This window comes from Dipodomys merriami, unplaced genomic scaffold, assembly GCF_024711535.1.
Source record: "Dipodomys merriami isolate MVZ:Mamm:240054 unplaced genomic scaffold, mDipMer1.0.p SCAF_60, whole genome shotgun sequence".
Taxonomy (NCBI): domain Eukaryota; kingdom Metazoa; phylum Chordata; class Mammalia; order Rodentia; family Heteromyidae; genus Dipodomys; species Dipodomys merriami.
Window position 1 is genome coordinate 7239336 of NW_027206180.1, and position 19055 is coordinate 7258390.

General features: G+C 61.4%; 2 protein-coding genes and 1 long non-coding RNA gene across 3 annotated transcripts; all 3 read right to left on the reverse strand.

Moving 5' to 3' along the window:
* Positions 1-30: 30 nt before the first annotated feature.
* Positions 31-1828, reverse strand: LOC138814487 (claudin-9). Its single transcript, XM_070003383.1, has one exon. The coding sequence runs from the start codon at positions 1219-1221 to the stop codon at positions 568-570; it is 654 nt and encodes a 217-aa protein (XP_069859484.1). The 5' UTR covers positions 1222-1828; the 3' UTR covers positions 31-567.
* Positions 1829-9669: 7841 nt separating this feature from the next.
* Positions 9670-19055, reverse strand: LOC138814451 (glycine-rich extracellular protein 1-like). Its single transcript, XM_070003343.1, has 25 exons — positions 18992-19055; positions 18758-18790; positions 18266-18295; positions 17693-17728; positions 17458-17487; positions 17341-17373; positions 17208-17273; positions 16947-16979; positions 16492-16524; positions 15712-15741; positions 15468-15521; positions 15190-15225; positions 14823-14855; positions 13911-13940; positions 13799-13831; positions 12578-12610; positions 12015-12068; positions 11874-11906; positions 11619-11654; positions 11272-11403; positions 10712-10753; positions 10581-10613; positions 10115-10177; positions 10006-10035; positions 9670-9821 (listed from the first exon to the last, which is right to left on the reverse strand). Exons 1-25 carry the CDS (start codon positions 19053-19055, stop codon positions 9670-9672), a joined length of 1182 nt encoding a protein of 393 aa, XP_069859444.1.
* LOC138814488 (uncharacterized) lies at positions 13101-13717 on the reverse strand. Its single transcript, XR_011368017.1, has 3 exons — positions 13678-13717; positions 13390-13422; positions 13101-13136 (listed from the first exon to the last, which is right to left on the reverse strand). It is a non-coding gene; the product is annotated as an uncharacterized lncRNA (long non-coding RNA).

Below are 19055 nucleotides of genomic sequence, written 5' to 3' on the forward strand. Positions count from 1 at the left end.
TACCTACACAAGGTTTTACTAAATAAAGCATTTTTTTTTAATACGCCTTTGTTGTGTCTGGGGGCTGGATTCTCCACTGGGGAGGTGGTGTGCGCAGGTGATTGACCCTTGTCCTGCCCAGCCTCACCCCGCCTCAGCGAGACCATCTACAGAGTAGGACCTGGAGCCGCAGAGGGAGGGAGGGAGGCTGGTTACAAATGCTCTTTTATTCTGGGGGTGGGGAGCTGGACAGATGGGCAGCCTGGGCCTCTTGATGGCAGTGGTGTTCCAGTGAGTTTCAGGGCAGGGAGGGCAAACAGCTTTTACCCTTTGGGTTAAAAGCCCAGGTTCCCAGGGCCAGAAACTTCCATACAGTTCTGTTCCAGCCACACAGCAGAAGAGGGTGTGGGGGGGCAGAGCACCCAAGCTTTCCTGCCTTCAGCACCGGGACCACTGAAGAGGTGGCTGAGCCGAGCCAGTCCTGGATGAGCCCGTGCTGCTTTGCTGGGGAGCAGGGCTGGTAGTAGAAGGAGAAGGGTCGCGCGGAGGCCATGCGGGAGGTTGGGGCTCCTGGAGAAGGCTTCATCCTCACACGTAGTCCCTCTTGTCCAGCCCTGAGGCCCCTGAGCGGGAGGGAATGGAGTACCCCAGCCTGGGTCCACGGGGCCGCTCAATCTGGGGTGGGGGGCATGTGCAGCACAGGAGCCCCCCACCTAGCATGAGCAGGGCCGCTGCCGCCCAGCCCAGGTAGAGGGAGGCCCCCAGCTCCCTCTTGAGGGCCTCGGCCACCAGAGGGTTGTAGAAGTCCTGGATGATGGCGTGGGCTGTCCAGCAGACCGGGATGAGCACCAGGATGCCCGCCAGGAGGAGGATGACCCCGGCGGTGAGCACGATGCGGGCCTTGGCGCCCTCATCCTCCACGCAGGTGGTGCACTGGGCACCCGTAATGGCCACCAACAGGCCCAGCAGCGCCAGCAGGAGGGCGACAACGCAGAGGGCCCTGGCGGCCTGCAGGTCCTGGGGCAGCGCCAGGAGCGAGTCGTACACCTTACACTGCATCTGGCCGGTGCTCTGCACCACGCAGGACATCCACAGCCCCTCCCACACCACCTGGGCCACCACGATGCTGTTGCCGATGAAGGCGGTCACCTTCCACAGGGGCAGGGCGCAGGACACCAGGGTCCCGAGCCAGCCCAGCACCGCCAGAGTCATGCCCAGAAGCTCAAGGCCAGTTGAAGCCATTTGGAGGGGTTAGATCTTCTCAGCCCCAGGCAGCCTGGTTGACTGGGAGCAGGGGTGACAAGCGCAGGCTGGGGGGGCTCTTGGTGCTGGCTTGGGGCCGGGACAGTCCTCACATCTGTGGGCCTCCAGGTATTTGGTACTCACTGAATCCACGCTGGTCTCTAGGTCCTCCTGGGCTGGGTGGCTTGTGTCCGCGTGGGGACCTATCACCCATGGACGGCCCTGGCTAAGTGTCCATGGAATCACAAGACCCTTCTGGACCCTCCAACCTGCTGTGCGGCCGGGGCAGGCTCCGTCCTTTGTGTTGGCTGGCGCCGGCGCCAGTGCTGGCTGGGCAGGGTGCCCTTTGTGGTGCCACCAGGGTCTCTGTGGCACCTGCTGCAGGTGGCGGGGGTTTTAAGACTCAGGCAGGGGAGGCGTGGAGCAAGGCTGGGGCTGTGATTGGGTGGTAGGACCCGAGGGATGAGGAGGAGGGGCCTCAGGCACGTGGATTGGGGTGCCCTGAGGGTCAGTGGGGGGCCCTGAGCTCAGGCAGGGCGGGGGAGGAATGTCTTGACTCATAGGAGAAAGGGATGAGCTGAGACACAGGGAAGGCGGGAAGGCAATGAATCGGGTCTGATGCTGAAGGCAGGCAAGGCCTGGGGGGCCTGAACCTGCCCCTGTCCCCCGCCACCTTCGCCCTGTCCCCCACCCCACCCCCTTCCATGATGCCCCAGCTTCTGCCGTATAGCACCCCTTCTCGGAGCCCCACCTCGCCCCAGGAGCCTGGAATCTGATCTACCTCCCGTCTCAGCTCAGTGGCCCAGCGGCTCCCGGGAGAGGGCCCCGCCCGCACAGTTCCCCGGGCAACAGGTGCCTGGCGCCCAGCTCCGGTGGCATCGCTCTGGTGACGGCCTAGAAAACTGCCCCCCCCCCCGCTCAGGTGTGCCTGCCCTTCCCCCACTGCAGAAACTGGGGGAGGGGGCTGGACTGAGCCAGTAGTACCGAGAGGCCAGGAAATGAAGAAACTGTTGTGTGTGGGGGCACACAGGGGCCTGGGGTCAGGAAGGGGGAAACAGGGACCCCAGGTCCAGGTGCAGCCGCAGACCTGGATCTTGGGCGATGGAGACAGACGCCTTAGATCACCAGGGGAGACCCTCTGGGAAGCTGTAACTCCGCTCCGGGGGCGCAGTCTGACAGTCACACAAATCAGGGCTCAAGCCCCCAGCCCTCTAGCAGGGAGCATCGTAGAAAGCCAAGGCCCCTTGAAGTGGAGACCCCTCAAGGGGCTCACAAGCTCCATAGAAACGTATTCCCCCAACGGTTCTCATTTTGGGGGTCGGTGAACTTCCCGAGGCCCATTCCTGGTTGCTAAGACCTAGACTAGTGGCGACTGTGATTATCTGAAAGGGAACGTATTTCACGGAGAGGAGGCCCTCACAGGCCCAGCCTGACCTCCCGGCCTCCGGCAAGGGCTGACTCGGCCACCACACAGCCACGGGGCAGGTCTGAGAGCCACCCCCACCGTGTACCCCAGGACTTTGTAAAATCTCTGGTTCTGGGATTATTCAGATGGAACCCAGGGATAGGGGCGTTGTGTTGGAGGACTTCCCCCACCAAAAACGGGCGGGGGGGGGGAGCTTGTCTGGAAGGTGGAGTGGGTTGGGGCGTCCTCCACCCCGATCTTGAGGCTCCCCACAGGGAGGGGCTCCACCTGAACCTGGGGCTGGCCTGGGGCCCATCCCCCAGCCAGGCCAGAGGCGGGGATTGCCTCCTCCAAGGTTGTGTTTGGCCAGCTCATCCAGCTCCTGGGGCTTGGATTTCACAGGTGGTGGGGGAGCGCAGGGGGGCTGAGAAGAAGAGCAAACAGAGCCAGCCTGTCCGTGGGCTTCCCCAGCGACCTTCCAGGGGCTACCAGGAATCCCGCCACACAGGTTTGGGCAGGTGTCTGGCCTGGGAGGCAAAGCCCGGGTCTCTCGAAGGGCCCACCAATACACACACACACACACACACACACACACACACCACACACACACGCCACCGCTGTCACACACACACACACACACACACACACACACACTCACACACACACACACACACCACCGCTGTCCCAACCCGACAGTCTCCCCGCTAGGCTCACAGTGACCTACTCACCCCATCCTGGCCCGGGACATTCCCAGATGGATGTAGAGTCCCGTGTCCCAGGGAAACTGGGACAGGTGCTTGGCCGGTGTGCGGTGCGGGGGGGTGGGGGGCTGGGCAGCCCACTAGACCCCCAACATTGTCACCAGGTAGCAGCGGCTGCACACACACAATAAAGCACTGTCCCAAAGAGGGGACCAAAGGCCGGGCGCTGGTGGCTCACGCCTGTAATCCTAGCTACTCAGGAGGCTGAGATCTGAGGATCATGGTTCAAAGCCAGCCCGGGCAGGAGAGACCGTGAGACTCCTATCTCCAATAAAACCACCAGAAAACCGGAAGTGGTGCTGTAGCTCAAGTGGTAGAGCGCTCGCCTTGAGCTGAAGAGCTGAGGGACAGCGCCCAGGCCCAGAGTTCAAGCCCCACGACCGACAAAAAAAAAAAAAAAAAAAAAAGAGGGGACCAAAGACCCCCCCCAAACATGGGGTACTCACCACAGAGGCAAAGCAGAAATGGCCACTGTGGCGGGGCGGAACCCGCAGGCCACAGGAAGGCGTGTGCTGGGTGACAGGGACCCCTCGCCCGCGGTCACCTCCAGCCAGACTGGCCCTCAGGTGGCCCAAGGCTCGAGTCTTACAAATGGGGCCCTCAATTTCCCGGGGGCCTGGCTGGGAGTCCTCTCTTTTAAGGTCCTGTCCAACTTAGCCAGACCTAACCTAGTTAGGTGCTGGGAACCAAAGGGTTAAGATAGGGACCTAGAGGGGAATCGATAGCGTCTGGAATGCCATTGATATGGAGAGGTGGGGCGTGGAGGGGCATTTAGCAATCCCCACCCCTCCCTCCGGGGCCGGAAAGAGGTGGGGGAGGGGGCCCCTCCCCAGAGCGCCAACCTGGTGGGAAATTCGGGGAATAACAAGATAACTTCTCTTTGTGTGGTCAGGGAGGACCGAGGGGCTGGCTGGAAGGAGAAAACAGCTCACTACCAGCCTGGAGTCACCCCCTTCTTCTGGAGGGGAAAGTGTGGCCCAGCCCGAGGACAGGGAAGGGTTCCGGGAGCACCCCGGGGCGCTCGGCCTGCAGGTGCACCGAAGGCCCCGGTTCACCTGAGGAGAAACAGAGCTCTAACCTCCCAACCCTCTGAAATACTCAGGTGAAGCCCGCAGGCCCCGCAGCCGCATCCTGAGCTGGGCTGCGGGTTCTGTGGGAACTGGGATTCCCAGCCCGGCTTCCACGGGTCCCAGGTCTCCGCAGCCCTGTTCCCAGCAGGCCGTGGGGCAAGGCCCCTCCCCCCCCCCCCCCCCCCCCGCAGAGCCTCCCCTCCCGCTCCATTCCCTCGCTGTGAACCTGATGGTCAGAGACAGGCCATCTTCACTCTCTCTGTCTGTATCCCAGGCAGAAAGAGCACAGTGCCCTTGGCTTTCCTTTAGTAGTAGGCAGCAGGCTGGACTCTCACCCAGGACCACCCTGGGCCGGTCACAGTGCCCAGCTGCAGGTGTCTCTTGGGCGTGGCGGTGGAAGCCCCGCCCCACCCCCGGGCCTCTTGCTTAGGTGAGAGCACCTTACATTTTGGGGAATCACTGTAGGGATGGAGTCAGGAGGTATTTTGTTAAAATCCTAAGGGCAGTTTCACTTGAAAACATGGACAGGCGCTTGGACTGGGTAACAATTAACTTTATTATCAGTGGTAACCATCAGCTTCCCAGCCTTGGGGGTGGGGCTCTGGTTATGGCTGTCTTTTCAGAGGACATTCTTTATCCCTCCTTGACTGACTGAGCTGAGGGGAGGTGGGCAGGCAGCAGGCCAGCAGGTGGGGAAGGACAGGCACTCCATTTTCTTCTGCTCGTCAGATCAGCAGCCGGGGCTCCTGCCCAAGAAATGGCTCTAGGGGTACCCAAGGTCCCAGCTCAGTGAGGGGCAGGGCCTACGACACCAGAAGTTCTTTTTCCTTCTTTCTTTCCTTCTGCGTGAGTGTATGTGTGTGTTGGGGAGGGTGAATTCAGGGCCTGGGCACTGTCCTTGAACTTTTGTGCTCAAGGCTAGCACTCTACCACTTGAGCCACTACTCCATTTCTGGCTTTTTTTTTTTTTTTTTTGGAGTGAATTGGAGATAAGAGTCTCACAGACTTTCCTGCCCTGGCTGGCTTCAAACCATGATCCTCCGATTTCAGCCTCTTGAGTAGCCAGCATTACAGGGGCGAGCCACGGGCACCTAGCTTCTTTTTTTTTTTTTTTTTTTTCAGGTTGGCCATGAACTCTTAGAATCTTTTTTTTTTGGGGTCCGGTCGTGGGGCCTGAACTCTGGGCCTGAGCACTGTCCCTCAGCTCTTCAGCTCAAGGCTAGCGCTCTACCACTTGAGCCATAGCGCCACTTCTGGCTTTTTTCTTTTTGCTTATGTGGTGCTGAGGAGTCATACCCAGGGCCTCATGCATGCAAGGCAAGCGCTCTGCCACCGAGCCAACTTCCCAGCCCTCTTAGAATCTTCTATCTTAGTCTCCTGAATGTCCAGATTACAGGGGAGCACGGGCATGCCCTGTTCACAGGAAATTCTGGGTTGACTGGAAGATGAGCCAGCCCCACACTACTTCTATACGGCGCCCACAATCCAGGTGGACCCTGGGAATGTGACCTCATCTGGTGTAAAATGAAGGCTCTTCAGACAAAATCGGTGTGGACGGAGTGTGCCAGGAGCAACAGCAAATGTCCTTGTGAGAGAGAACCAGGGAAAATGGGAACTGACCCAGAGAAGAAGCCTGTGAGACCAGAGTGGTGCAGTCACAAGCCAAGGATGGCCCGAAGCCATCAGAAGCCGGGAGACAGGACATGGCCCTTCCCTAGTACTCACAGAGGAAGCAGCGCCTGCCAAGCCTTCACTCTGTATTTCTGACATCCAGAACTGTACGAGAAAAAAAATTCTGTTGTCTTAGGCCACTCAGTGCTTATAATTTGGTAACTGCGGTCACAGAAAACTAATATACTACCCTTCTTGCTGGTGGGTCCCAAGATCTCAGAGGTCCCCCAAGGTCGAGGTTGGCTTCCTGATACTAGTCCTGAGCGGCTGCAGAAGAGCCCGGGAGCTGGCATCCGCCAGGTTACCTGAGCCCAGGCCACCAGGGGAACAAAGAGAACTTTATATTGAAGTGTACTAGCTGCACAGAAACTGGCAGTGTGGGGGTGGAAGGCCAGTAAAAGGCTGGAGACAGGAGTTTCCATGGAGGCCCCGGAGCTTTCCTGTCCAAGGGATGACTTCACAGCCTTAGGCCCAGTATCGACTGTCTATCAACGCTCACGAGGCACAGCAGGCCCCAGGATGGATTTCAGTTGAAAAGGAAGGTCAGTGTTTCCGAACATAAGGAGAAAAAGGCCTTCATGACATCCAGACCCTTTGTAAAGGGAAATTAGATGTGTGGGATGCTGGCTGATGCATGCCACCGAAACGCATTTTCTTTTCTTTCTTTCGGGTCATTGGGTCTTGAACTCTGGGTCTGGGCCCTGTCCCTGAGCTATTTCCACTCAAAGCTAGCACTCTACTGCTTTGGTCACAGCACCACTTCCATTTTTTTCTTTTCTTTCTCGTGGTTAATTGGAGATAAGAGTCTCACAGACTTTTCTGCTCTGGCTGACTTCAAATCACCCTCCTCAGAGCTTAGCCTCCAGAAGAGCTGAGAACAGGCCGGTGAGCCACTGGGGCCCGAGTTCATCTTCTTGATCCAAGTTTCCTTCCACGTGTCCTGAGCACTGGGATGGACTGCAGCAAACGGAAATGGAAGAAAGCCCCATTTTGTTTTTGCTTTCCCTTCCAGTCCTGGGGTTTGAACCCAGGGCCTGGGCGCTGTCCCTAAGCTTTGTCCGCTCCACGTTAATGATCTACCACTTGAGCCGCGGCTCCACTTCCTGCTTTATGGTAGTTCACTTAAGACGATGAGTGTCGTGGGCCTGGTGCTCAGGTTGGCTTCGAACTGCGATCTTCAGCTGTAAGCCTCCCGGGCAGCCAGGGTGACAGGCATGAGCCGCAGACCACGGCTCGCCGGCCCCTTCATCTTAAAACGACCTTGTCAGATTTGAGGTTTTGCCTTCTCCCAAACCCGGGCCCCTCCCTGACCCCGCAGCCGGGCTCGGGCCCGTGATCTGAATCTGGGGGTGATCTGAACCTCGGGCTCCCTACTCACCCCGCGCTGCCCGGTGGTCGGGAGGCCCCGAGGTCAGCTGGGCGGCCACAGGAAGAAGTACGGGGGCGGCGGCGGCGGCGGGAGCGCGGGGCGCGGCCAGGGCTCGCGGGGCGCGGGCGGCGCCGGCAGGCCGCAGGGCGCGGGCCGCGCGGGCAGCGGCGGCAGCGGCCGCGGGGAGGCCTCGCCCAGCAGCGGCGGGCGGCCGCGCGCGCCCACGGGCAGCGTCGCGGCGGCGGCGGCGGCCTCGGGCAGCGGCGGCAGCGGCAGGTGCGCGGGCGGCGGCGCGGGCGCGGGCAGGCGCGGCAGGCCCTGCAGGGCGAGGGCGGCGCGGGGCGGCGCGGGCGCGCAGGCCGCGGGCGGCAGCTCCGGCAGCGCCAGGTGGGCGAGGGGCCCCCACGGAGCCAGCAGCTCGGGCCGCAGCGGCAGCGCGGGCAGCGGCGGCAGCTCGGCCTGGGCGAGCGCCGAGGGCGGCGGGGGGCCCGCGGTCAGGCCGGGCGGGAGCCCCGGCAGCGGGGGGTGCGGCAGACACGGCCCGGGCGGCGGGGAGGGCGGCAGCGACCCGCGGGTCCGGCTCAGCCGGGGGTGCACGCGGGAGAACCGCGGGTGCGAGCGCGAGCGGGGCAGCCCCGTCGCCAGCTTGGCCGCCGCCGGCCGCCCCAGGGCCCTATCCGCACCGCTCTCCGCGACCTCGGGCCGGGGACGCGGAGGCCCGGCGCCACCGGCACCAGCCCAGCCAATTGGAGGCGCCTGACTGCATGCTCCAGCCAATCAGGAACCAGTGCGCCTGTCGTTTCCCCCCCAGCTATCCTTAGCAGCCAATCAGAAGCAGCAGCGCGCTTCCGTCACGTGCTCCCGCCCCGCGCGGTGCGGATCTCTGCGTCCCTCCCGTTGCTGAGATCCGGCTGGGTGCACGCGCGGTGTGCGCCCCCACCTGGCCGGGTGGGGTACCGCCTGGAGCCCGGGCGGCCCTGCTTTGGTTGCTGTTTACCCTTAGCGACCCGGGGCGATGTTCCTTATAAATCAAGGTTTCTGTAAGATAACTGAGTTTTCATTCCAGTTGTCTTATAGAAAAGACCACATAGTTCTGGAGCCGCGTTTGTGGACAGTGGACAGCACTTGAAGTTCCTAAGGGTTGTAAATGACAGATGGCAGAGACTGGGCGCAGGGGAAGTGGAGGGGGACGAGGGAAAGCTATGGAGGGAGGGAGTCTGATCAAGTACACTGTGTGTCAGGTACGCCTGTGACCCTACCTACTCCGGAGGTGAGTGCTTGCCTGAGAACAGATGTTGAGTTTGTTGAGTTCTCACAGTGTCTCCCTCCCACCTGGGCCCTGGCACACCACCACGTTGGTGTTTGTTGAATGAATGAACAAGAGGCTGAGTGGTTGCTGCCAGCCCCTGCTATCTTCATACCCCAGCCAGCACCTCCGAGGCACCCCGAGGCGATCAAAGAAGCACATTGCATTTATTAATACTTCAGCCAGAGGAAGACCCCATGCCAGGCAGCGCCAGAGACTAAGTTCCCAGGTCCCGCCTTCTTTGCCCTGGGTGCCAGGCGGTGATGCTGAGGCCTGGAGGATGGGCAGAGGACTGGCTCCAGTGCTCATTATTTTCCAAGAGGGTATCAGCCTAGGAAGAGGTAGAGTGAGCACTAGGGAGAGCAGGGCCAGGCTGAGTCTTGCCTCTGGTCAGAGTTCACACTCTAGTTTGAAAGTTTGCTGTCCCACAAACACTGGGAATGTGCAGCTGGGGGGGGGGGGCGGGGACAATGGCATTGGTGGATCATGTGTTCCTTCTCACCTTCATAGGCATTTTCCAGATGGCTACTGGCACCTGGCTTCATCTCAGGGTCCCCTATTGTACAGAAAACAAATCAGGGACTCCTGGATCACCAGATAACTTCTGCCTACCCAACTTCCCCCTTGGGTACCAGCAGATTTCACACTCACCAAAGGGCCCCAGACCCAGCTCTGGCCCCAGCTGACCATAGGGTCCTGGGAAGAAGGAAGGACTGAGCTCCATGACCTGCTCTCCTCTGCCTATGTTTGTCCAGCATTCAGGCTGGCACCCACCTGTGCCTCTTCCCTCCTGCCTCCTTCCCTCCATTTTCTCTGCCAAGAGTTCTGTCCCTCCCTCTCCACAGGGACGTGGGGTGGACCTGGACTCAGAGCCCTGACTTCTCCTCGACCACACCCCATCCTTCCACATACACCCCATTACCTGGCTGACTCCCAACTCCTGCATATCTGTATCCTGGTTTCATGCCAGCCTCCCAGGGCTGGAGGGCTGGCCAGGGAGAGGCCTGTGGCAGCAGACCTGTGGGGGACAGTTGACATTGGCCACCCTGTACCCTCCACCCCCGTGCTAGACACTTGGGAGGCCCCAGCTCCTCCAGAACCTGGAGGTATGACTTTGGAGTACCCAAGAACCTCCTCTCTATATTTTGTAAGAGATCCTAGTTATTTCTGTCCCGTCTCTGGCCACGTCCCTTCTAACTCACCATTCCGAAAGCCAGTGAGCCCAGGGAATGCTGGAGGAGGAAAGCAGATCAGAGATGACGGGAGTCTCCCTGGTCTACCCTCTCACCCCCATGTTAGCCCTCCAGGTACCTGGTGGTGGGCGGGCCTCAGGGAAAAGCCCAGCTCCCAGAGCTCTAGTCCCATAATTAAAACCTGTAGGGGAGAAGAGAAAGTGGCGCATGGAAGGCCGAGGACCGGCAGTAGTGACAGGATATACGGCCCACCCGACTCCATGTTCAGAGGCAACTTTAAGGTGGCCTCAAAGGCTGCCCCCTCCACCTGAATCACTCTCCCACTTGCCTTTCCAACTACCCCCCTGCCACCACCTCCAGGATTTCATCCCCTTAGACAATTTTTGAGCCTGCTTTCTTTCCCCCTGGCTCAGACCATTCTACCATCTTCTGAGGGCGTGGGGTTGCAGCCACCATAATAGCTGAATGAGTAGCAAATGTATGTTGCATAAGTAAGAAAAAAGACTGAGAGATGGAGCTAAAGAGGGGCACGCCATGGTGGAGATGTCAGCCTGAGCCTGAGCTGGCCACCTAGCAGGGCTCACCGACTTTCTGCAGCCTGAGGCCACCACCAAAGCCTGGGAAGAGAGGAGACCGTGGGTCAGAGATGGCCCCAGCTTTGCCAGGCCTTTTCCTGGGGTGGAGGGAGAAGGAAGAGCAGGAGAAGCCTTCTCACCCGGTTCTGTCCCTGGTCGGTAACCGTTGGGAGGCTGGTAACCTGTGAAGGGTGTGGAGGTGAGTGCTGGAGGATGGAGACCTCCTCTAGCTCCTTAGAGGCCAAGAACGAATGTAAGGGGCTGCCCCTATCCACAGAGTAGAGACTAGAAAAAGAAAGCTTAGGAGACAGCAAGAGAAATTAAGGGTCAACTCTGGGAGGATCTTCCTAGGATAGCCGAGCCGCTGAGAGAGCCCCACAGCAAGGGGAGGGAGGAGGGACTGTAGTCTCACATGGAGATACGGGGCCTGGGAACGGACAGACTCACACCTGCTTTCTGAGGTTTCGGTCCCCACTGGACAGCCGGGGTTGGTGCTAGGAAGAAAGTTGGGGGGACGGGAGTGAGCCCAGCACAGGGCTGAGAAGGCTGAAGCCTGCCGTAGAACTTCCCTGCCGGAGGGCACTGTCGTCTCCGAGCCTCAGTGCAGGATGGCATGGCGCAGCGGGCCATGGGGCCGGGCCCAGCCCCTCCCAGGGCCAGGGCCTCCAGTGCCCTCCCCAACCCCCCACTCCACACTCACCTGGGAACTGGCCGTTCTGTACTGCGGGAGGGGGCTGGGATTTCAGGCCCCAGCCACCCACTTTTTCTGAAGGGACGGCTGGAGTGGGAGGCCTGGGGAGCAGCCGGGGGATGACCCCCCCATGGCAAGGCCCTGAATGGGGGGGTGGGAGGCAAGGCGTGGGGAGTGAGCCCCAGGCTGCCAGGGGGCCCTGGTCTGCTAAGCTACAGCCTGCAACCCTTGCAGGGGACTTTGTCAGGCTGGAGATCCGAGGACAAGTAGGCAGCGGCAGGTGGGGGGGGGATCCTCCACCTTCCAGCCACACCCTCCTCCCTCCTGGTCCACCAGCCTGGTCTCAGTGTCCTCACCTGGCTGGGCCGCCAGCCCATTCCCATTGGTATAACCTGGAGAAGAGTGGGGAAGCGAGGGGCAGGATGCGGGGATGCAGAAGAGATGAGATGTGGGGTCCTCCCACCCCCTCCCAGGCCCAGAGGGAGACAGCCCAGGCCTCAGCACACCCCACGTTCTCCTCGGCTGAGCCCCAGCCATGCCCTGGCATGGGCTCTGGGAGGGAGGGCAAGCAGGCCAGGTGCAGGCAGGGAGAAGGACCGAGTGGAACTCACCTGGTTTGGGAGGTTTTGTGTCCCGTCCCAGGCCTGGAGAAAGACGGGGGGTGACAGGCAGGTGCACCCCTCCCGTCCGCCAGGACCGCCTCTGCCCGTGGTGCCCTGGCCCCTGCCGCCTCCCGCACTGCGCCCTCTCACCTGGCCGAGCGCCTGCATCAGCGAAGGCCACGGCTCCCAGCCCGTTCCTGTGCCCTGCGGAGACAGAGTGGGGTTGGGAAGGGAGGGGCTTTTAGGGGTAGTAGGGAGTTTCTGGGGTGTTGTGCCCTCCCCAGTGCCTTAGAGAAGCGCTGGTGAGTAGGTTGGCAGCCCACGATGCGTCCTCAGACCCCGGGCCCCCAGCCTCCCACCACCAATGGGACTGCAGGCCAAGCAGCACACAGCAAGAGGCTGAGAGGCACAAGGGCATTTTTCGGTTCTGGTAGGAGTGGGGGGCAAGGAGGGGGGCTCAGACCGGGCCCCTCCCTCCCCAAAGGGAGCCCTGGCTTAGGTGGAGAAGAAAAGGGGCTTTAGCGCCTCCTCAGGGTCAACCAGAAACCTGGGGTACCAGAGATACCTGGGGTGCGCACGCAGGGGTGCGTTCCCCCCCACAATGCCTCTCATGTATCTGCACGCCCAGCCCAGGCCCAAGCCCTGGCAGCACAGAGGGAGGGCGTGGGGAGGGCAGGACTCAGGCCTGGGGACACAGCAGACACAGGGCTCACCTGGTTTCTGGGGCTTCGTGTCCCCTCCATAGCCTGCAGGAGAGAGGGAGAAGGTAAGGGGCAAAGGGCGAGGAGCTCCCCACCTCTGGGGCTCCTCAGACCCCGGACTCTGCCCCTACCTGGGCTGTAGCCATTTCGCGCGGTAGGCGCTGTGGGGAGGTCAGGAGGAAGCTGCAGCTGGGCGGGAAGGAAGCCCCAGCCCCGTCTAGGGGGGCTCGTGGGGTCCCCAGCCCCGTCTAGGGGGGCTCGTGGGGTCCCCAGCCCCCCCATGGGCCCCTTTGCCCCTCAGCTTCCATTCACCATGAAGCAAGGGCTTCTCCTCAGAGCCGGGCACAGCCCCCCCATGCACAGGGGCAGCAGGGACAAAAGGACACGGTCTGGCCTCTCACCTGGCCCCTGAGGCCTCATGCCCACTCCTAGGCCTGGAGCGAGGCAGAGAGAGGCCATTGTGGGTGGGGCAACCGCCGGAACCCCCAGACTCCAGCCCTCCACCTGCCCCGGCCCTGGGGCCATCCACACACACCTGGCCAGGCTCCCAGTCCATTCCCGTGAGTGTATCCTGGTGGGGGGGGGGTCAGGAGGAGGCAGCTCAGGGACAGGAGTGTGGGGGTAGGGGGTGTCTCTCTTGGGCCTGTGGTGACGCCGGCGCTGAGCCCCAGCCCCAGTCCAGACCCTTCAGCCTCCCCAAACAGACTCAAAGCATGGGAGGCAAAGGGGAGCAGGGGAGGCACCCTAGTCCCTCCGCCCCCCTGCGGAGAGGGAGGGAGGCATGATGGGGTGTATGACCAGAGACAGAACCAGGCAAGACTCACCTGGCTTCTGGGGTTTTGCTCCCCCTCCAAAGCCTAGCAGAAAATGGGGGAGCAGGTAAAGCACCCCAGAACGACAGAGCCAACCCAGAGCTCCAAGCACCTTTTGCAGCTATTCTGAGGAAGAGGATGTGTGGGGGAGGGGAAGGGCAGGGGAAAGGAGGGACCCACGCCAGGTGTCACCTCCAGGAGCTTGAGGGTCAGGCATTCTGAGACTCCCCAAGCCCCCTCCTCTGAGGCTGGGGAGGGAGGGGGCTGAAGGCATGCCGAACCCCCAGACAGCACTCCTACCTGGCTGGGCTCCAAGCCCGTTCCTGCTCCCAAATCCTGGGGCACAGAGGCAGAGGGGTGTGGGTGAGGGGAGGGGGGCTCCGGGGAGGGGGAGGTACAGACAGGCTAGGGCAGGGCTCACCTGGTTTCTGGGGCTTCATGCCTCCTCCGTATCCTGGAAAGGAGACAGGGAGCAGGTGAGGGACCTGGGGTCCCCATCCCCAGGCCTCCCTCAAACCCAGCTCTGTCCTTACCTGGTCCGTAGCCATTCTGAGATGCAGGGCCTAGGGAGGGAAAGGAAGGGGCTCTGAACCCCAGCTGGTGGTCACGGGCTCTGCCCTTCTCCCTGTCTGCCCCAAGGGAGCCGGTCCCTGAATAGCCAAATACTGCCCACACGGTGGACAATGACCTCTCCGGGACCTCTGCCCCTCCCCTCCCCCACTGGCTCTGCTGACCCCGCCTCTCTGGCCTTCCCCCCTTCCCCCTGCTGCTCTCTTGACTGGGCTCCCATGAAGGTGGTGATTCCTGGCCTTCACCTCCCTCTTGGGAGCCCTGGATGCCACATCTGGCTGCCGGGTCCTTGGATGTCACAACCAGTTAGGAAGACAGCCTTCTACCTCACCAACACTCGCCAGACCTATAATTCCTGAACTTGGGAGGTAAAGGCAGGAGAATGGCTGTGTCCAGGCCAGCCTGAGCTATGGAGTGAAACTGTCTTAAAAAAGGGGAGGGGGCGGGCACTGGGCGCCGGTGGCTCACGCCTGTCACCCTAGCTACTCAGGAGGCTGAGATCTGAAGATTGCAGTTCAAAGCCAGCCCGGGCAGGAAAGTCCATGAGACTCTTATCTCTAATAAACCACTAGAAAACCAGACGTGGCGCTGTGGATCAAGCGGTAGAGCGCTCGCCTTGAGCTGAAGAGCACAGGGACAGCACCCAGAAGGAGAGACTGACAGGCTGGCCTATCAGCGCCTCCGCCCCGGGAGCCCCGCCCACTCAGGACCCAGGCCTCACCTGGTGGAGTTGCAGCTCTGAGGAGGGCACCGGCCCGCATCCCGTTCCCGTTCCCCAGCCCTGGGGAGACAGAGCAAAAGGGGGTTAAAGGGGGAATCTGGGCCCAGGAGACGTACAGGCAGACTGAAGGAAGATGATACCAGGAGGACCTCACCTGGCTTCTGGGGTTTTCTGCCCCCTCCAAAGCCTGGGGGAGAGATGAACAGGTGAGGGTCCATCTTTGAGTATCCCCTAGAAACTCAGCCCTGGGCTGCCCTCCACCCTCACACCCTCTACACTGACTGGCACTGCAGGACCGGATGGGGTGGGAGGGGCGGGAGGGGGACAGGGAGTGTGCATGTTCTCTGTGCCTCCATCATCCGGTCCCTTGGGCCTGCCCGCCAGTCTTGTGAGCTCCCTTTCAGTCCTGATCGAGGCCTTCGATTGGACCTTTCGTTCTCAGCCTATGGACTGAGCTTTCAAGCCCAGCCTGGCACAGGGGTAGACCCTGGGGGCGGGGGGGGGCTGGGGGCTGCCCTCACCTGGCTGGGCCCCCAGGCCGTTTCCATTGCTGAGTCCTGGAGGGAAACTGGGGTATGAACAGACCAAGAGCGGACTTCGAAGCACAAGCCCACCCGTGGTTGGGACCACAACATGTGGCGTCTGGGGCTCCCTGCCAGCCCCCAAGCATGAGTGGAGACCCGGAGAGGCTGAGCCACGAGCAGAGCCCCCCTCCCCCAACTCCTCAGTCCCCTTCTAGAGATGGCCTCTGGCCTCCCCTAGATCCTCCCCCTCCCCGGTTTCGGCCTGGTGCCCTCACCTGGCTGGGCTCTGCCTCCGGGGAAGGCCGGGGCTTGCATGCCATGCCCATTGCCTTTGGGAGTCAGACAGGAAGGAGCAGGGTCAGGCCAGGCCTCGCCACGCAAGGTGTGGACGGGGCGCTGGCAGGGGCCGGGCCAAGGGCTACTGCTGTGAGGTTTCCCACCTCCTCCCATGCCAGAGGAAAGGATGGGGACCAAGCTCCCCAGAGCCCCAAACCCTCACACACGCCCCCCTTCCCCTACCTGGTCCATGACCGTTCTGAGGTGCAGGGGCTGCGGGGAGAGAGAGGCAGAAGCTGGAGCCCTGCTGGTATGAGACCAGGTCACGGTAGCCTAGGCAGTAGTCTACACAGCTTCGTGTGAGTGTGTGTGTGTGTGCGCGCGTGCGCGTGCATGCACGTACCAGGTCCTGGAACTCAGGGCCTGGGCACTGTTCTCAATTTTTTAGGCTGGTGCTCTACCCCCTGAGCCACAGCTCCACTTCTGGCTTTCTACTAAGTCAGTTGCAGGTGAGTCTCCCAGACTTTCCTGCTGGGACTGGCTTCAAAATGTGATTTTCAGCCAGGTGCTGGTGGCTCACGCCTGTCATCCTAGCTACTCAGGAGGCTGAGATCTGCGAATGGCGGTTCAAAGCCAGCCTGGGCAGGAAGTCCTCGAGACTCATGTCTCCAACAAACCACAAGGAAATGGGAAGTGGAGCTGTGGCTCAAGGGATAGAGCGCTGGTCTTGAGCTGAAGAGCTGAGGGACAGCGCCCAGGCCCAGAGTTCAAGCCCCAGTGCCCGGCTGGAGCCAGTTCATGTGGTATTCTCCCTACAGCAGGCCTCTGTGACCCAGGCAGCTCTTGCCTCCAGAAATATGCCCAGAGAACAGCCTGGAACATGCCTGCCCAGGGCTGAGACCATGTCTCAAGAGGCCAAGCACAGGACCAGTCTCTACAAACATAATGCAAACCGAGGCAGAGCCGGGACAGGAAGAGACAGCCATAGAGATCAGCATGGGGCGGGGCGGGGCCTCCCCTCACCTGGCTTCTGAGGTTTCCCGCTCCCACCCGGGCCTAGATGAGAAAGAAGGAGATTTATCACGGACTCCGGGAGACCCCTCCCCCAGGGCCGCCCCCACCCCAGCCATTCTCCACTGCCAGGGCTCCCCATCCCTGGAAAAGTACTGTCGCCCAAACTAGTTCTGCCCTCGAAACCTGGGGAGACTGTGGCCTGTGGCGGGTGCTAAGCCATGGTGGGGGGACACAGATAGAAACGGGCAGGTCTAGAGGACATGGGGAGGCTGAACCCCTGTCCTCCCTCCAGAAGCAGCCCCAGGCCCCTGGGTGTTCCCGCCGGCCTCACCTGGCTGGAGTCCCGGCCCTGGGAAAGGCCCGGCTCCCTGTCCTGGGGGACAGAGCCGATGGAAGAATGAGCAGGCGGCTAGGACTTCAGAGGGACAGAGGGACAGAGGGACAGGCATGCGGCGGACACTTACCTGGTTTCTGGGGCTTCGGACCCCCTCCAAACCCTGGGGAGAGCGATGGAGAGCTATGGGGATGCCAGAGGACCAGCCTCCTCCGGGGCACCTCGTTTCACAGCCATTCTGAGCAGGGGGGTCTGGGGGAGCGCTAGGGGGTGTCCGGGGCTTTTGTCTCCTCCTCAAACCCAACACCAGAACCCCCCATCTCCGTCCCCCTTCATGGAGTCCCCAGTTCTGCCCTCCTCAGGGCCCCCCCCACCTCTGCCAGCGCCCCACCTGGCTGCAGGGCAGTTCCGGGGAAGGCCGCCGCCTCCGGCCCGCTGCCATGCCTGTGCCCAAAGCCTGCGGAGACAGGGAAGGGCAGTCAGGGAGGGGTGAGGGGGCCGGGGCCGGGTCCCAGGGGACTCACCTGTCTTCTGAGGCTTCACTCCTGCTGCAACACCTGCAGAGGAGACAAGGGTCAGCCCCGGGGCTGAGGGGTCCCCCCCCCCATCCTGGTTCTAGGCTTCCCTTGGCTGCTCTTTACCTCCTCCATAGCCATTCTGAGCCGGAAGGCCTGAGGGGAGAGGGGGAGAGAGGCGGGGAGGTGTGGGGCCCCACAGGGGCCTTAGATTCCTCAGCCAGAACCCAGCAAGCCCGCAGGGCTCCCTACCTCCCTCCAGCCTTCAGTGGTCCCGTCCCTCCCCTCTGAGGCTGGGGGGGGGGGAGAGGACACCTGGGCCCTGACCCTCCCTCCTGGGTGCCCCCCCCCCCAGTCTCACCTAGTTGGGCTCCCAGACCGTTTCCATTTCTGAATCCTGGGGGACAGAAGGAGGAGTGTGAGCTGGGAGATAGCACCGAGTGGGGACAGGGTTCCCCTGACTTCTGGAGGACATGTGGAGGCCAGACAGGACCCCCTGTGTTTCTTCTCCTCTCTCTTCTTGGTACTGGGATTTGAACTCATGACCTGGAGCTTGCTAGGCAGGTGCTCTACCCTCCCTTCCCCCAGCCCTTTCTTGCTTTCCTTATTTTTCACGTAGGATTGTGCATTTTTATCCTAGATGGCTGCAGACAGATCCTCCTACCCTTGCTTCTCACATAGCTGGAATTACAGATGTGAATCATCATGTCTGGCTTGTTGGTGGAGATAGGGTCATGATAACATTTTGCCCAGGCTGGCTTGGAACCCCAGTCCTCCAGATCTCTGCCTCCCCTGTTTCCGGGTTTACAAATCTGCATCTCCACACCCGGCCCATGGCCCCCATGGTAACTGCTGTTGCCCTGTTCCCCCTTTGTGGGGGAGAGAGACAGAGTACCCCACTCCCTGCCCCCAGACTCCCCCCTTCTGTCCTCACCTGCTCCAAGACCACTGGGAGAGCCATAGCCTGGGGGGAGGGAAATGAGAAGTTTAGCTTTTGGGGGACTAGGGGCGGTGGGGGGGAGAAGGGGAGAACTCAGGAGTGTCAAGAAGGGTCAAGTATGCAAGCCACCTTCCCTCTCTGGGCCTCAGTTTCCCCACTGGTCACAGGAGGGGTGAGGACAGACCAGGTGTGTAGTCTGAAGGTAGCACAGAGAAAGGCATCTCAGCTGTACCCCAGGGGGTCCAGGGCAGAGTCCATTCACCCCTCTTCATCACAGCCCACACCTCTCCCTTCTGATTCTTTTTTGTTTTGTTTTTTTGTCAGTCTTGGGGCTCAGCACCAGCTTGGACCCCTTCCATCTGTCCTCCCTACCAGTAAGTGGGCTGACGGTTAGGAGACGGGGTCCCGGGGCCGAGGAACATCCAGGACAGGCCCAGCGAGCTCCAAGATCCTCCTGGACCCCAGGTGTCCAGAGGAAGGGCTTACCTTGTCCCAGGCCAGGAGAGATTGGGGGCAGCCCTGGGGAAGTGAGGTATGCCGCTCAGGACTAGGCCTCAGAAGCTGAGGGGCCCATCCCCTCAGAACCCTGAGCGCTCCCTGTCTGAAATCTCCAGCCCAGGCCCCCTATGACCCAACTCTCTCTGGATCTGGAAGCCCAGCGTCCGTTCCATGCGCTGTGTGACCCCCCCCCCCCAGCCCCTCAGCTGCCTCTGCCCTCACCGCCTTGCTGGCTGTCAGGAGTCAGGCAGAGCAGCAGAAAGGCTGTGCAGGCCCAGGTGCCCAT

What these genes read in the sequence shown, in the direction of transcription:
- LOC138814487 (XM_070003383.1), bottom strand. Translation starts at nt 1,221, where the DNA reads ATGGCTTCAACTGGCCTTGAGCTTCTGGGCATGACTCTGGCGGTGCTG.
- LOC138814451 (XM_070003343.1), bottom strand. Translation starts at nt 19,055, where the DNA reads ATGGGCACCTGGGCCTGCACAGCCTTTCTGCTGCTCTGCCTGACTCCT. An exon ending in TCCCAGTGGTCTTGGAGCAG is followed by an intron (nt 17,729 to 18,265) that starts GTGAGGACAGAA and finishes TCTGTCCCCCAG; the next exon opens with GATTCAGAAATGGAAACGGT. An exon ending in CACAAAACCTCCCAAACCAG is followed by an intron (nt 11,655 to 11,873) that starts GTGAGTTCCACT and finishes ACTCTTCTCCAG; the next exon opens with GTTATACCAATGGGAATGGG.